Source organism: Diceros bicornis, chromosome 16 (genome assembly GCF_020826845.1).
Source record: "Diceros bicornis minor isolate mBicDic1 chromosome 16, mDicBic1.mat.cur, whole genome shotgun sequence".
In the NCBI taxonomy this organism is placed as follows: domain Eukaryota; kingdom Metazoa; phylum Chordata; class Mammalia; order Perissodactyla; family Rhinocerotidae; genus Diceros; species Diceros bicornis.
This window is the reverse complement of record NC_080755.1, coordinates 67,874,472-67,887,506: the sequence shown is the minus strand read 5'-3', so window position 1 is coordinate 67,887,506 and position 13,035 is coordinate 67,874,472. Positions and strand designations below refer to the sequence as shown.

Sequence of the window (13,035 nt, the reverse complement as noted above, 5' to 3'; positions counted from 1 at the left end):
ATCAATGACACCAAATGGGAAGAGAGAACGCCAGCATCTCCCACAGGAAGTACAACTACTTTCCTACTGTGGGAAGATTTCTCTCCCCACCTGGCAACAGCCCAGCCAACGAGAAAAGCTGCAGCCCGGCCAACGAGAAACGCCGCAGCCCGGCCAACGAGAAACGCCGCAGCTCAGCCAATGAGAAGCCGTTGCCGCCCTGAACTGGCACTCTCCCCCGTGGACTTTCTTCAGAGCAGCCCCTTCCCACTCCTCCTCCTCTCTAAAAAAGCAGTCCCCCCTCCTTGTTGTCTGGATTTGCCTATGGTTTGCCATAGCATGCACATCCCGAATTGCAATTCTTTTGGTTATTCCCGAATAAACTCATTCTGAGGATAAAATAACTGACGAATTTGCTTTTTAAGTTGACTTATTTGGTGTCAGAAAAGTGGGATCCAAAGGAGGTGACTCCTGAGGGACGGTGACCCCCGGGATCAAGAGAGGTGCCTGCACGGAGCCCCCTGTGCTCACTGCGTCTGTGAGTTGCCACCTGCTTTCAGTGTAGTGAGTCTCCTCTCGGGTTTCGAGCTCCACTCCCTCTGTGTTCTGAGCTCGCAGACTGTATTCGGGATGGTGAGAGGCTCTGTCCTACAGGTTCAAGGCATTATCCTTGGTGAGTAGTCGGTAGTTTTCTGAGGGTAGCACTGCTCCTTTCAGGGCTTGGGCTGCTGAAAATCCAGTTTTTCTTTTGTTTTCAGATTCCCTTTGAGAATAGCGCTAGGACACTAGCAACTTTCTTGGGTTTTCAGAGGAAATTTCAGAAATGGGATCCTAGTCATCTAAATGTTCTGAGGGAAACCTCTCTTTCAGGGACCCTGGTAGGGTTTACGTTTAAGAACTCTGGGCCCCTTACATGTGCGTTTTCAACTAAGTGGGCCATACAGATCAAAAGCAGCCCGGAATTGCAATGGCCATTATGGGGAACTTTCGATCTCCCCAAACTCTCTTTTCTTAAAACCAAATTGAAAGACCGCAGCTCTAAAATTAAGCAAAATAAACGGTATGTCTATTTTCACTGGTACCTGGAGGCTTTCAGACGCACACAAAGCTCTAAAATCGACTCACAACAACATACCTTGTCTAATCTAAATTAGCCAAAACAACCAAAAACACTGAGGGAGAACAAAATGGCTTCTGAAGCCTGCTGCTCCCCCCATTCCTCTGTCTCGGGCGCCATCTTGTTGTCTCCCAGACTCCTTGTCTCAGGTTCTGCCCTGGCAGCCACTTTGTCCCCAGGCTCTGCTCCCAGTGCCACCTTCCTCTCCTCCCCTCTGGGAAAACCTGCCCCTTTAAAATCAGACCCCCTGAGGATTCAAACCCCTAATTACTACTCTATGTCAACTGGAGCAAAGAAACAACTAGAAGGAAAAATTTAAATAGCAATTACCCTAGACTTCTGATAATAGACAAAACGACTCCAAACAGCTCGAAAGGGATCAGAACAGCACACACAAGGAAATCCTGAGTAAAGACTTTGGCCACCTGAACAAGTACCCTCACCTGAGTCCATCCGTCAGAAACACAGTCTGGATCCAGCCATTCTTGAGTTCTGTACCTGAGACACTGCTAAATGTTTTAAAGCGAAAGCTAGGAGACTTCTGTTTATGTGTGTTTATGTGCATATGTATTTACGTTACAGAGATGTGGTATTTTTCTACCTTTGGATTGTATTGGTAGAACTGATTTGTAAAAAGATCTATTTAATTTGCTTGAAATTAAGCACTTATAAATTAAGCATTCCTAAATCCCAAAAATGTAATAGAAACTAACTTAAATGCTTTTCAGGTTCATGTGATCTAGGATTAACCTTTAGTAAGTAAAAGCTAGCTTAAGGTTGTCGGTGTAAATAACAACAGGCTTGTCTTCAGAGTTGTTAGTATTGGTGTAAAGCAAATGTAAATGTGCAACTTTATTCTCTGCCTGGGTTTACTAGTCAAGTGGGCTCATGCTGTCTCCGTTTCAGAATTTGTCAGCAAGAAAGTAACTTAAGATGATGGTTGGCTATTTAATGTCTAATCTAAGCATGATTGTTAAAAGTAATTAAAATAAATGTAAATAAGATCAAAGTTTATACTAAGTTAAACTAAATAACTGAATACCCAAATCATTTTCCAAACAAGATATAATACTAAAACATTAATTATTGAATATAGGTTTATCTACTTTTGGCTTCCTATGGCAGAGAAACTAAACATATTTGAATCTATTACTGAACATGTTTCATGCCACACTGCGAAATCTTCTATGAAAGAAGAAGGCGTGTTTCGAGAACTTTATAAAAGGTATCTGAAGTTCACCAAGCCGCAAATGTTAATATAGTTCACGAGCGCTTACTTCTTAGTTTTTACCCGGAATTGGAAATTCTAAGAGTTAAAAAGTCTAATATATGTAACTAAAGCTACTAGAAATAAAAGGGAAACATCTCTGTATGCAAGGAAAGTAGGATGTGTATTTCATTAAAAGAAAATATAAAGGGGGCTGGCCTGGTGGTGCAGGGGTTAAGTTTGCATGTTTCGGTTCAGAGGCCCAGAGTTCGCAGGTTCAGATCCTGAGCACAAATGGATGCACCGCTTGTCAAGCCATGCTGTGGAGGCATCCCATGTAAAGTAGAGGATGATGGACAGGGATGTTAGCCCAGAGCTAATCTTCCTCAGCAAAAAGAGGAGGATTGGCAACAGATGTTAGCTCAGGGCTAATCTTCCTCAACAAAAAAAGAGGAATGAAAATGCATTCTGTTGAGGGAAAAGAATTTTATGAGTAGTGAGGACTGGCTAAGATTGGCGTGAATGAATTTTAATATCAAAATAAGCTGATGCATAATTAAAATTTGGCTTTCTTTTCTGTTTAAAGGACAAGGTTTCCAGGGCTATGAGTCTGCTGGTGTAACAGATTCTGAAAGCTTCTTTATCTTTAAGCAATATGCCTAGAAAACAGATTTTGTGTTTTATCAAAATAATTTCCCGTGGTTTTTATCAGGTCTTTAATTACTTAAGAAAACTGAGTCTTCTTAACATTAAAAGAGTTAAGTTTTGCTTACAACTATATAACCTTTTGCATTTGCCTTTGAAACTTGTTATTGTTACGTTGGTCAAATAGATACTTAAGTATTATTTCATAATGATCTGTGATCTGCTTCGGTCAAGTGTCTAAACGTTTAATATTTTTGACAAACTTCCCAAAATATTCAAATTCTAAATGACATTTTTTCAACCAGGATGTTACTTTCACATTTTGCAAGGGGCACCTGGGACATCTCAAAAGATTTATTCCCTCTCCTTATAAAAAGAGAGAGATTACACTAATTAGCCTTATTTGATATGTCAAATTACATAGAAGCATGGTCAAGTAAGCGATAATAAACCTTTTTAGGTTATACTGTACGAGCGAACGTTACTAAGAAATGTTCTAGTCATTGTATAGAATTCCTAAAAATCTGATATGTCCTAATATAATGTTATTACCTGTAATTCTAGTTACTATCTAAAATGTATGTCACAAAAATACCCAAATTTTCTTGTCAATTGTATTTACCCATTGCCTTTTTTAAAAAAGGCCTTTTGTCAGTTACAGACAGTTACCATTTAACTCTGAGGCTTTTACAAATGTTTCATTTTCACAGAGATTCTTGGGCAACTTTGACAAGTACTCGGAGTGCAGGTGTTGATAACTTTAAGACCCGAACACCAAACTGGGTGTGAGTTTCTGGAACTCAAGTGAAAGGCTGACTGCTTTAATGTTTTGTTTTCCAGATGTAAAGGACCCCTTTTCTCCTCTCCTTTAAGCTATTTACAACTTAAAGCAATTGGTAAAGTGTATCTTTGCAACAAGGGTTGAAACCATTTATCTTTTTCTCTCTGCCTGATCCCTCCTGAATTTGGAAACTCTTGAGTACTCTTTTCATGACAATGGATGTATTTGCATGGGCTCAGTGAAGGTCTGTTCTTGTAACAAAACACAATTGGAAATATTGGCTACATTACCAAGGCATTGACTAGAATGTTATATTCAAGAAAGATGTACACAGACTCAGATATGACTGACAGCTTTAAGAAACTGAAAAACCAGCCTAGTACCTTGCTTACACAGTTTCAGCAAAGCAATCTTAAAAAAGAGCTTATACGGTGAATCACTATTTTTGCTGCATTTACATATAATCAGGCCAAGTGTAATACAGATTACTTTTACTATAATTATTTTAAAAATGGGGGTTACTGCGGAGAGAGAAATTGTTTGCACTTTTGTAGATATTAAATTCTAATCCTATTAATCGTCTTCAAGGTTTTGTTATACCTGTAAGCTGGACTGGATCCTAAATTCTTCTAGTTTCCTTAAATGTCTGGCTACAATACTCCAAACTGACGTTTTCAATTTTACTGCCCTTGAAATCTCCTTGGAAGGGACTATAGTAGGCCCTTCTCACTACCCAGACGGCAGCCAAACCTCAGGGACTCTAGCCTTGGGTGCACATCTCAGAGCTGAAGAAGGCTCCACCTGACACCTGGTCCTGAACAAACACTGGAGAATCCAGATCGCACTGGCTAGGAAGAGAAGCAGCCAGCATCTGAGGCAGCCAGCTTTCCCCAACGACTGGACCAGGCCTGTATTCCCTCTTCCCACTGTTGTTTCTTATTTTGCTTTCTCCCTGTCTTTCCCGGAAGGATGATGTCCTTGTTTGCATTACCCAACCCCTTGTGAAAGGGGGAAACCTCTCTGATTGCTGAATTTGCCGTCAGAAACCTCAGTCTGCCCAATGACCCAACAGTAATGACCCCTTAGTTCACCCTATAAGTAATTTCACTGGGATTCCAGATGTTGTTCTCTGTCTAAATTGATTTGCCTCCCCATTTTACTGAGTCAGGGTGCTAAGCCCAGCTAAACTCGTTCCTTGCTTTAATTTGATCCAGACTTGGGGGTGGGGGGGAAACAAGATCTTTTGAATATTTGTAAGAAAAATTCTGTGGGGCCACCAATGTAACCCAGGCCATTTGTAAATTTCTTGATATACCCACGTATATATGCAACCTCTCGGTGTGTAACAACGTAGTATCTCAGCCTTGGCGATATAATGCTAACGCCTCTATGCTGATAAACAAGTCTACAGATGATATCACTTACGCAGGGGTCTTAGGCACACCCCCTGGTTATGTCTTCATCTGTGGAGGTTTTAGTAATGGCCTCTATCCTTGGGCAACTCATTTCCTTGACAGCTGGAGAATACAAAGACAGTGTGCCCTTGCTGTCTTCACTGTTCTGTTCTCTGCATAACCAGAGACTTCTCATTGGTCTCTCGCACTGAATCTCCATGGTTGCCCTCAATGAGAACTTCCAGGACGCGGACATGACTCTGGGTTTGCCTCTGCGGGAAGAGCCTTCATCTCGTGGATTGCAGTGAGTGCCAATGAACAAACGGTCAGGAACCTGTCCCCGACACGAGAAGAGCTGGCCAACTCCACAGCTCAGCAATGGCAGCTTAACTCATTGGCCAAGGTAGTTTTGGATAATCATATAGCCCTTGATTACCTACTTGCTGAGTAGGAAGGTGTCTGTGCAATGGTGAACACCTCCTGCCGCACGTGGACAGATGCCTCTGGGGAAGTGGAAACCCAATTACGTAAGATTAGAGGGCAAGCACACTGGCTACAACAAATTACACCTAATAATCCAGGCAATTTATTCGGCTGGTTACCTTCAGGTCTGGGCTCCTGGTCTAGAACCATCCTGCACACTGGGCTTATAAGTACTGCTCTTAATCTTACTCCGTATACTTGTGTGAGCTTCTGTACCTATTGCCTTCAACCTCTGTAAAAATGACGTGCCCAATAAGGTGATGCTGACTCAGCACTTCCAGATGATCTCCAATGTCTACAACCTTGGAGAAATATAGACTTCGAATAAGAAACGCCTGCGAATTCTCCCTCCTAACCTTCCTTGTTACTCAAATGTGGCGTAAACGGTTTCTAACCACTGTGCACCTTCCCTCCAACATGGTACACAACAACGAGGAAAGGTCCCTTCTGGCTCTGAGGTACAAGACCATTACATGCAGAGAATGTGACTGTTGATCAGCGATGCTTTCAGAGAAAAATCTTGACCAAAAGAGGAAAATATGGAAATTAATAAGAGAAATCTTTAACTAAACTGGAGTTGAGAAGGCCGGTAGGGGGAGCTCTCATGCTCTATCATCACTTGCATCTCTAGCAGGAAGTACAACTCACTTTACCACTGAAGAAAGATTCCTCGCCCCACCCAGCAACAGCCCAGCCAATCAGAGATGCCACAGCTCAGCCAATGAGAAACCATTGCTGCCCTGAACTGTCACTCTCCCCCAGTGGCCTTTCTTTACAGCAGTCCCTCCTCACTCCTCCTTTTCTCTATAAAAGCAGCCCCCCTCCTTTGTTGTCTGGATTTGCCTATGGTTTGCTGTAGCATGCACATCCCGAATTGCAATTCTTTTGGCTATTCCTGAATAAACTCATTTTGAGAATAAAATGGGTGAATTTGCTTTTAAGTTGACTTTCTGCCTGACAAACTGGACTGTATCTCTGCACGGGTTGCAGCAGTAAACACAACAACCCCTGACCCACCGGGAGGACTGGAGGGGTGGCCAGGAGGAGAGAAGTGAGGGTACTGCTGTTGTCTCCTCCCAGCGCCCCCTAAGCAGACAGCTTCCCTTATGAGGAGGAAGAAATATCCTACATCAAGTAGTCTGGACTTGGAGATAAAGAAGTAGCATTGAGAAAATTTAGAGAAAACATTTTTATGAAACAAAAAACAGCATGTGGACCAGCTGAGTGTTCAAAAAGACAAAATGGCAAACAGAGGAATTTGGCACATCTGAAAACAGGGTTTAATCCTCACAAGACAAACTGTCGCCTGAAGATGAAAATATGAGTTGCTGGTAAGATTCTACACTGAATATAACCATTTACATTTTTCTGCTGCTGTTGAAAATAAGCTGAAATGCTGTTTTCTTACTTAAGCGCTTTCTCCAGCATTCCCCATGAAAACCAAGAACAATTTCTACCCACACAGCAGCACAGCACCAAATGGGTGAGGAGCTTTGGCTGGTTATCTGCCTCTGGGATGAAGATGTGAGGGGAGAAGGACAGCTTCCGTCCTGAGCAGGGGCCTGGCTGGGGCTCCAGGAGGAGCTGCGATGACTCAGGGTGAGTGATGCACTTTTCTACAACGGTCCTTGCAGAGAACGGCCAGCCCAAGAAGGAGGTACAAACCGCCCACACACACAGACCCAACAGGCTTGCCCCTTCTCTCAAGGGGCCTGGCTGGTGATGGGAGATGAGGGGCGTACAGGGCCTAGGGAGAGGGCCCCACAGGACAGAGGGCAAGTGGGACTAAGGACAGGCTGACGGGTAAGCTTCTGTCATCTTTAAAGACGAACCAGGAGACAGATGACAATACCGACTTTACAAGGTTATTTGTAGTTTAGCTGGGTTTTGGTCCTAATGAAAATCCCCACTGTATTTAATCTCCAATTCAAAACAGATTTGGGGTCCTATTATCATTAGTCCCACAATTGAGCATTTGAAAAAAAACAAATTCCACCTGTATTGCCTAAAACTATCTAATGGCGTAACAAGATACCACAATAAATTGACAGTCATAATTTGTGTGTGTTTTAAAAATCTATGTTCACCTGAGAGGGCAGTGATCTAGGGTGTCTCCCCCTTGGCACCACTGACATTGTGGGGGGCTGTCCTGGACACTGTGGACTGCTCAGCAGCATCCCTAGCCCACCCATTCGATGTCAGGAGCACCCCTTATTAATGACAACTCCAGATGTTGCCATGTGCCCTTGGGGTTGGGGAGGGAATGGAGAGGGAGGTACAAAACCACTCAGTCAGCCCCACCAATAGAATCAAAAACCTGCCTTTTAAAGTGTACTTATTGCCAAATGTTGCCGAGACATCACTTACTATGGTTGTAAATCAATTTTAGTGAAAACAAAAGTGCTAGTCCAGAACCACACACAAGAGTGTGAGCACAGAACTTCAGCTCTACCTGGGACATGCGGGTGCGTAAGGTTCTAGCGGTGCTGGCCACCAGGATGACGGCCGCTGCCTGCGGGCACGGGGTCCTGGCATGTCGGGTGTCTCACCTCTTTGTCCATACTCTCTAAATCCTCCTTACACAGTGTGTACAGCGGCATTGTCTCTGACATGCTGGGCTGTCGCTTTCTTCTAGAAGGACCAGGCTGCTCTCCATCTTGATTATCTGGCAACTCTTCACCAAACATCTGCTGTTGATGTGGCTGAACAACTCTGAAATGAATTTTATAGGTCCCACATGAGGAAAGTCAGTTTGAATTCACCTTTTCAGCACTGAATCAGATTCCTGACTCTTGGAATAGGTAAACAAATAAATACAAACAGAGAATATTTTACTTATGAAAAAACATCATGTCTTGTCAAGCTCCTTATGCTTTTTCAGAGTTTGTTTACTAAATCAAATCTCTGCTAGTTGAGCCAGGCTGCGTGACCAATCATGCTTACGTTTCCTCCTGCTGAAAGCTAACACCTACCTTCTTTTGTCAACAAAACCACCACTGTTCACAGAGAGCATCCATTTGGCTCTGCTCATTTTAGAACAAAGGGCAAAATGTGAAGAGAGATGATGATGAACAGTTTCCTAGAAACTAGCGGGAAATGTTATTTATCCTCAAAATAAGGTCAAGCAAGCTATAAGATTTAAAAAAAAAAAAGCAAAAACCAAACAAACCATTTCTATACTATCCAGGCTACAAAAAAACAGAAAAAAAATGTGATTGTGAATTTAAGAAATGGATGCACTGGGCTGAAGTCAGTCATATGCCCACGAAGGACAGGGACAGAGAATTCAAGACGATGTCTGCAGAGGAACTAGTAAATGTCACTGCAAGAAAGAGCGACCTTTCATTTCAAGGATGCCTCTGTCCTAGGGCCAACACCACGCTCACGTCACAGTGACTCTTCTATGACATCACAATTATAGTTCCATCTCCAAGTCTCTTAAAGCTTCCCTCCACAGACACACTTTATCTCCTCATGTCAGGTCTCATGAGCGTGCTGCATAATTTAACGGGATTCTCCGTGAAAGCTGCAGTCACGCTCTCCTTGGAGTGGCAGTTTCTAGAGTCAGTTGCTCTGTGGGGTTGGGAACCAGACGAGGAAGCCTCTAGCACCTCACTGCCATCACCAACCACATGCTCACTCGCCAAGACACTAAAGACAACGTACTGAAACGCTGTGAAGAAAATGGGGGTATTAAAGTCCAAACTACAGAATTAGAAAGAAGCAATTGTATTAGGCTAACCCCATGTCATCTAATGAAGGTAAGATTTTTTTCACCCAGGAATACAAAGACTACCTAAAAAAATGCTGATCTCTGCTTATTCAAAAGTCAGACTATGTTCCTAGCCTCGTCGCTGACCCACCCACCACGAAGTATTAACACAGCTCCAGTGCTTCACATCCCATCTTCCGAAGTGGACACTGGGGTACACTTCAGTTCACACCCACTTACCGTCAGCTCCAAACACTGAAAGCTCCTATTATAAATATGGAAAAATGGCAAAACTATCTTTTTACTAAAAACAAATGTATGACCGTCTCTCTTCAGAAAAGTGGTTTCATAGTTTTAGCCAAAACACGAAATGTGAGAACACAAGTACACCCCTCTCTGGAAGCTGACCAGGAGCCTGCTGATCTCCAGCCTGGGGCTGAACCTGATCTGCAGGCCCGGGGGCGGCCCCCGTACCAGCGTCCACAGGGGTGCCGATTTCACGTGCACAAGCAAAGGCACATTCTCTTCAACTTGTACGACATGTGAGTCACCAAATCGAGGGTTTGCGAGACCCCCTCAGGGCATCTATGAGATGCTCCCTTTTCCAGCGACACAGTAGGGGAGGCCAGACAACAGATCATAACAGGCTGACGCAGAGGCAGGGGCACCACTGTCCTCCACTAAGCCAAAGAGATTCCCCAAAATGCAAAGTAAGCCACACTTTTCCATTATACATCTTTTTGCTTTGGAAATAGTTATTTTTCATTAAAAAAGTGTTATTGTGTTAACATGTAATGTTTTATTGTTATTCTAAAATGAATGAATAAATAAATGAGTATTTAAAAGATGTGTCAGTTTTAATTTCTAATATGGTAAACACTGGTAGACAAAACCACAGGAGGAAAAGCTCATGGCTTCTGACACCTGGAGGGCCAGCTCTATCCCTCTACACCATGCTGCTCTCACGTCTCCTGAAAAACAGGAACGTACATGTGAGAGGAAATAAAAAAACAAAAGATTCATTGTCGTTTCTGAAATCAGAAGTTGGCCTTTCACTTCTGGAAAGGAGTCGATGTGCTTCTCCCCATCCTCCCACAAACACAACCAGAGACCCTTCACAGATAAACATGGCAGATGAGAAAGGTGGAGAGAAGGCAGCCTGGCTGGACCCCTGGGCCAGGGGCAGCACAGCAGTGATTCTCTGGTTCCCTTCTGCTCAGACATCCCAGGGGCTGGCAACCCAGAAACACAACAGGTAGACACAAAGCCCCAAGAGCAGCCTGCTCTCTCCAGGAGAGGACAGAAAACCTTCAGACAATAACTGTTCCACTTCCGGCCGACACTACAGAAACCAGGACCCCCACCCACTGGCAAGGCCCAAACCCTGCCAGTGGTCTCAAGAGATGCCGAGTGGGGATCTAGGACCTTCCTCCAAGCCAGCCAGTAATGAGCCCCCCAATCACCAACGCAGTGTCAGTGGAGACCGTGGCGGGGGCAGCCTGGACGTCCACCCCCACCCTGCAGTGACTGGGAGATTTCACCATCACCCAGTGGTAACGTGGACACCCGCCTGGCCCCATGTCAGCAGTGACCACGGGGGGGAGCTGGAACTCCAACGGCAGCCCAGCAGTAACAATGACCCCCATCTTGGGTGTCAGCAGAGGCCGAGTGGGACTTGGACTCCCCCCCACCCCACCCAGGAATAATGAGGTGGTGCCTCCACCTCTGCTGCTGGAGCAGAGCCAGAGAAAGCCAGCTAAACAGAAGGTTTACATTAGGTCCACCCTCTCATAAGGAGATGTGCAACTGTCCGGGTTTCAAGTGAAAAGCACTCGTCATACTAAGACCAGGAAGATCTCAAACCGAATGAAAAAGACCATCAGTAAATGCCGACTCTGAGATGACAGAATTATCTGACAGATTTTAAAGCATCACGATAAACGGCTTCAACAAGCAATTACAGCACACTTGAAGTAAATGAACAAATAGGAAGCCTCAGCAAAGAAACAGAAGATACAAAGAAGAATGTACAAGAATATATAAAGAAAAACATAAAAACCAAAACAAAACACTCAGTGGATGGACTCAACATCACAACGGAGGCAACAACGCCATGAACTGGGAAAAATCACTCCGTCTGAACGACAGAGAGGACAGAGGCTGAAAAGGAAACAACAAACACAGCTTTGGGGACACGTGAGACGGTAACAAGAGTCAACATCCGTGTCACTGGCATCCCAGCAGAAGAGGAGAAACATGGCAGAGCTGAAAGAGTACTTGAAGAATAATACCTGGAAACGCCCCAAATTTGGCAGCAGACCTTCAGATTCAAGACGCTGAGTGAATCCAAAACAGGATAAACCCCCCAAATCCACAGTAAGAGACATCATAATCAAACTTCAAGACAAGGACAAAGTCTGGAAAGCAGTGAGAGACGTTCCTCTACCTACAAGGGAAATACACCTCGAAAGGACAGCCCACGAGCCTACCAACACAGATAAGGCACGTGTAAATTCAACACCCACTCACGATGAAAACTCACAGAAAAATAGGCAGACGGGAACTTCCTCAACCTGATCAAGACCATCTACAGGAAACCTACAGCTGACATCGTACTTAAAGGTGCAAGACTGAATGTTTTCCTCGTAAGATTAGGATTTAAAGGCAGAAATGCCCAGAGATCAATGGAACGGACAGAGAACCCAGAAACAGACCCATAAATATACTCAACTGAGTTTTGACAAAAGTGCAAAAACAAGACAATGGAGGAGAGACAGCCTTTTCAACAAATGGTGCTGGAGCAAAAGAAAGACCCCGACCTAAAGTTGCACACCTCGTACAGAACTGACTCAAAATGGATCACGGACTAAATATAAAACATAAAACCATAAAACTTCAGAATAAAACATAAGAGAAAATCTTTAGGATCTAGGACTAGGCAGAGAGTTAAACTTGATGGCAAACGCATAACTCATGAAAAGAAAATGGATAAACAGAACCTCACTAAAATGAAAAACTTCTGCTCTGCCAGAGATCTGCTAAGAGGATAAGAAGATAAGCTGTGGAGTGGGAGAAAATATTTGTAAGCCACATAATTGACACAGGACTAGTATCTAAAATATATAAAGAATTCTCAAACTCACCAGTAAAAACAAACAATTCCATGCAAAAACGGGCAGAAGACGTCTCACTGAAGGGACCCCTGTGGGCAGAGCAGCCCACGAGAAACGTCCAACATGGCTCACACAGGCTGAAAGCACACGGCCACGCACCCATCAGAGCGGCGAAGATAAAAAACGGCGAACACCAAATGCTGACAAGGGTGCAGAAACAGTTCTACACTGCGGGGGGAGCGTCAAATGGTACCCTCACTGTACAAAGAAGCTGGGCAGCTTCTCAGGACACTGAACACACACTCGCGACACAACTCAGCAACCACACCCCGGGGCACTCATCCTGCAGACACGGAGACTTACACAAATGATTATAAGCAGCCACTCGTAAGAGCCCAAAGCTGGACACAACCCAGATGTCCTTCAAGGGGTGAACAGTTTGGGGTACAGCCTTACCAGGAACTACTACTCAGCAGTGAAAAGGAAAGACGACTATCAGTAGGACATGGATGAACCTCCAGGGACTGTGCTGAGTGAGCGTGACACACCGCATGATTCCATTTATAAACCGTTCTTGGAACGATGGCAGTATAGGGATGGAGAA

General features: G+C 44.1%; 1 protein-coding gene across 5 annotated transcripts in view; it reads right to left on the bottom strand.

Moving 5' to 3' along the window:
• CTDP1 (CTD phosphatase subunit 1) overlaps positions 1–13,035 on the bottom strand; it is an 81,266-nt gene that overhangs the window by 31,006 nt on the left and 37,225 nt on the right. For 3 of the 5 annotated variants that reach the window (XM_058557355.1, XM_058557357.1, XM_058557356.1), the window contains exon 11: positions 8,156–8,318. The exons of the other annotated variants lie outside the window; for them this stretch is intronic. In XM_058557355.1, coding sequence (XP_058413338.1) covers positions 8,156–8,318 — 163 coding nt within the window. The remainder of the gene's footprint in view (positions 1–8,155; positions 8,319–13,035) is intronic. 5 annotated transcript variants of the gene reach the window in all.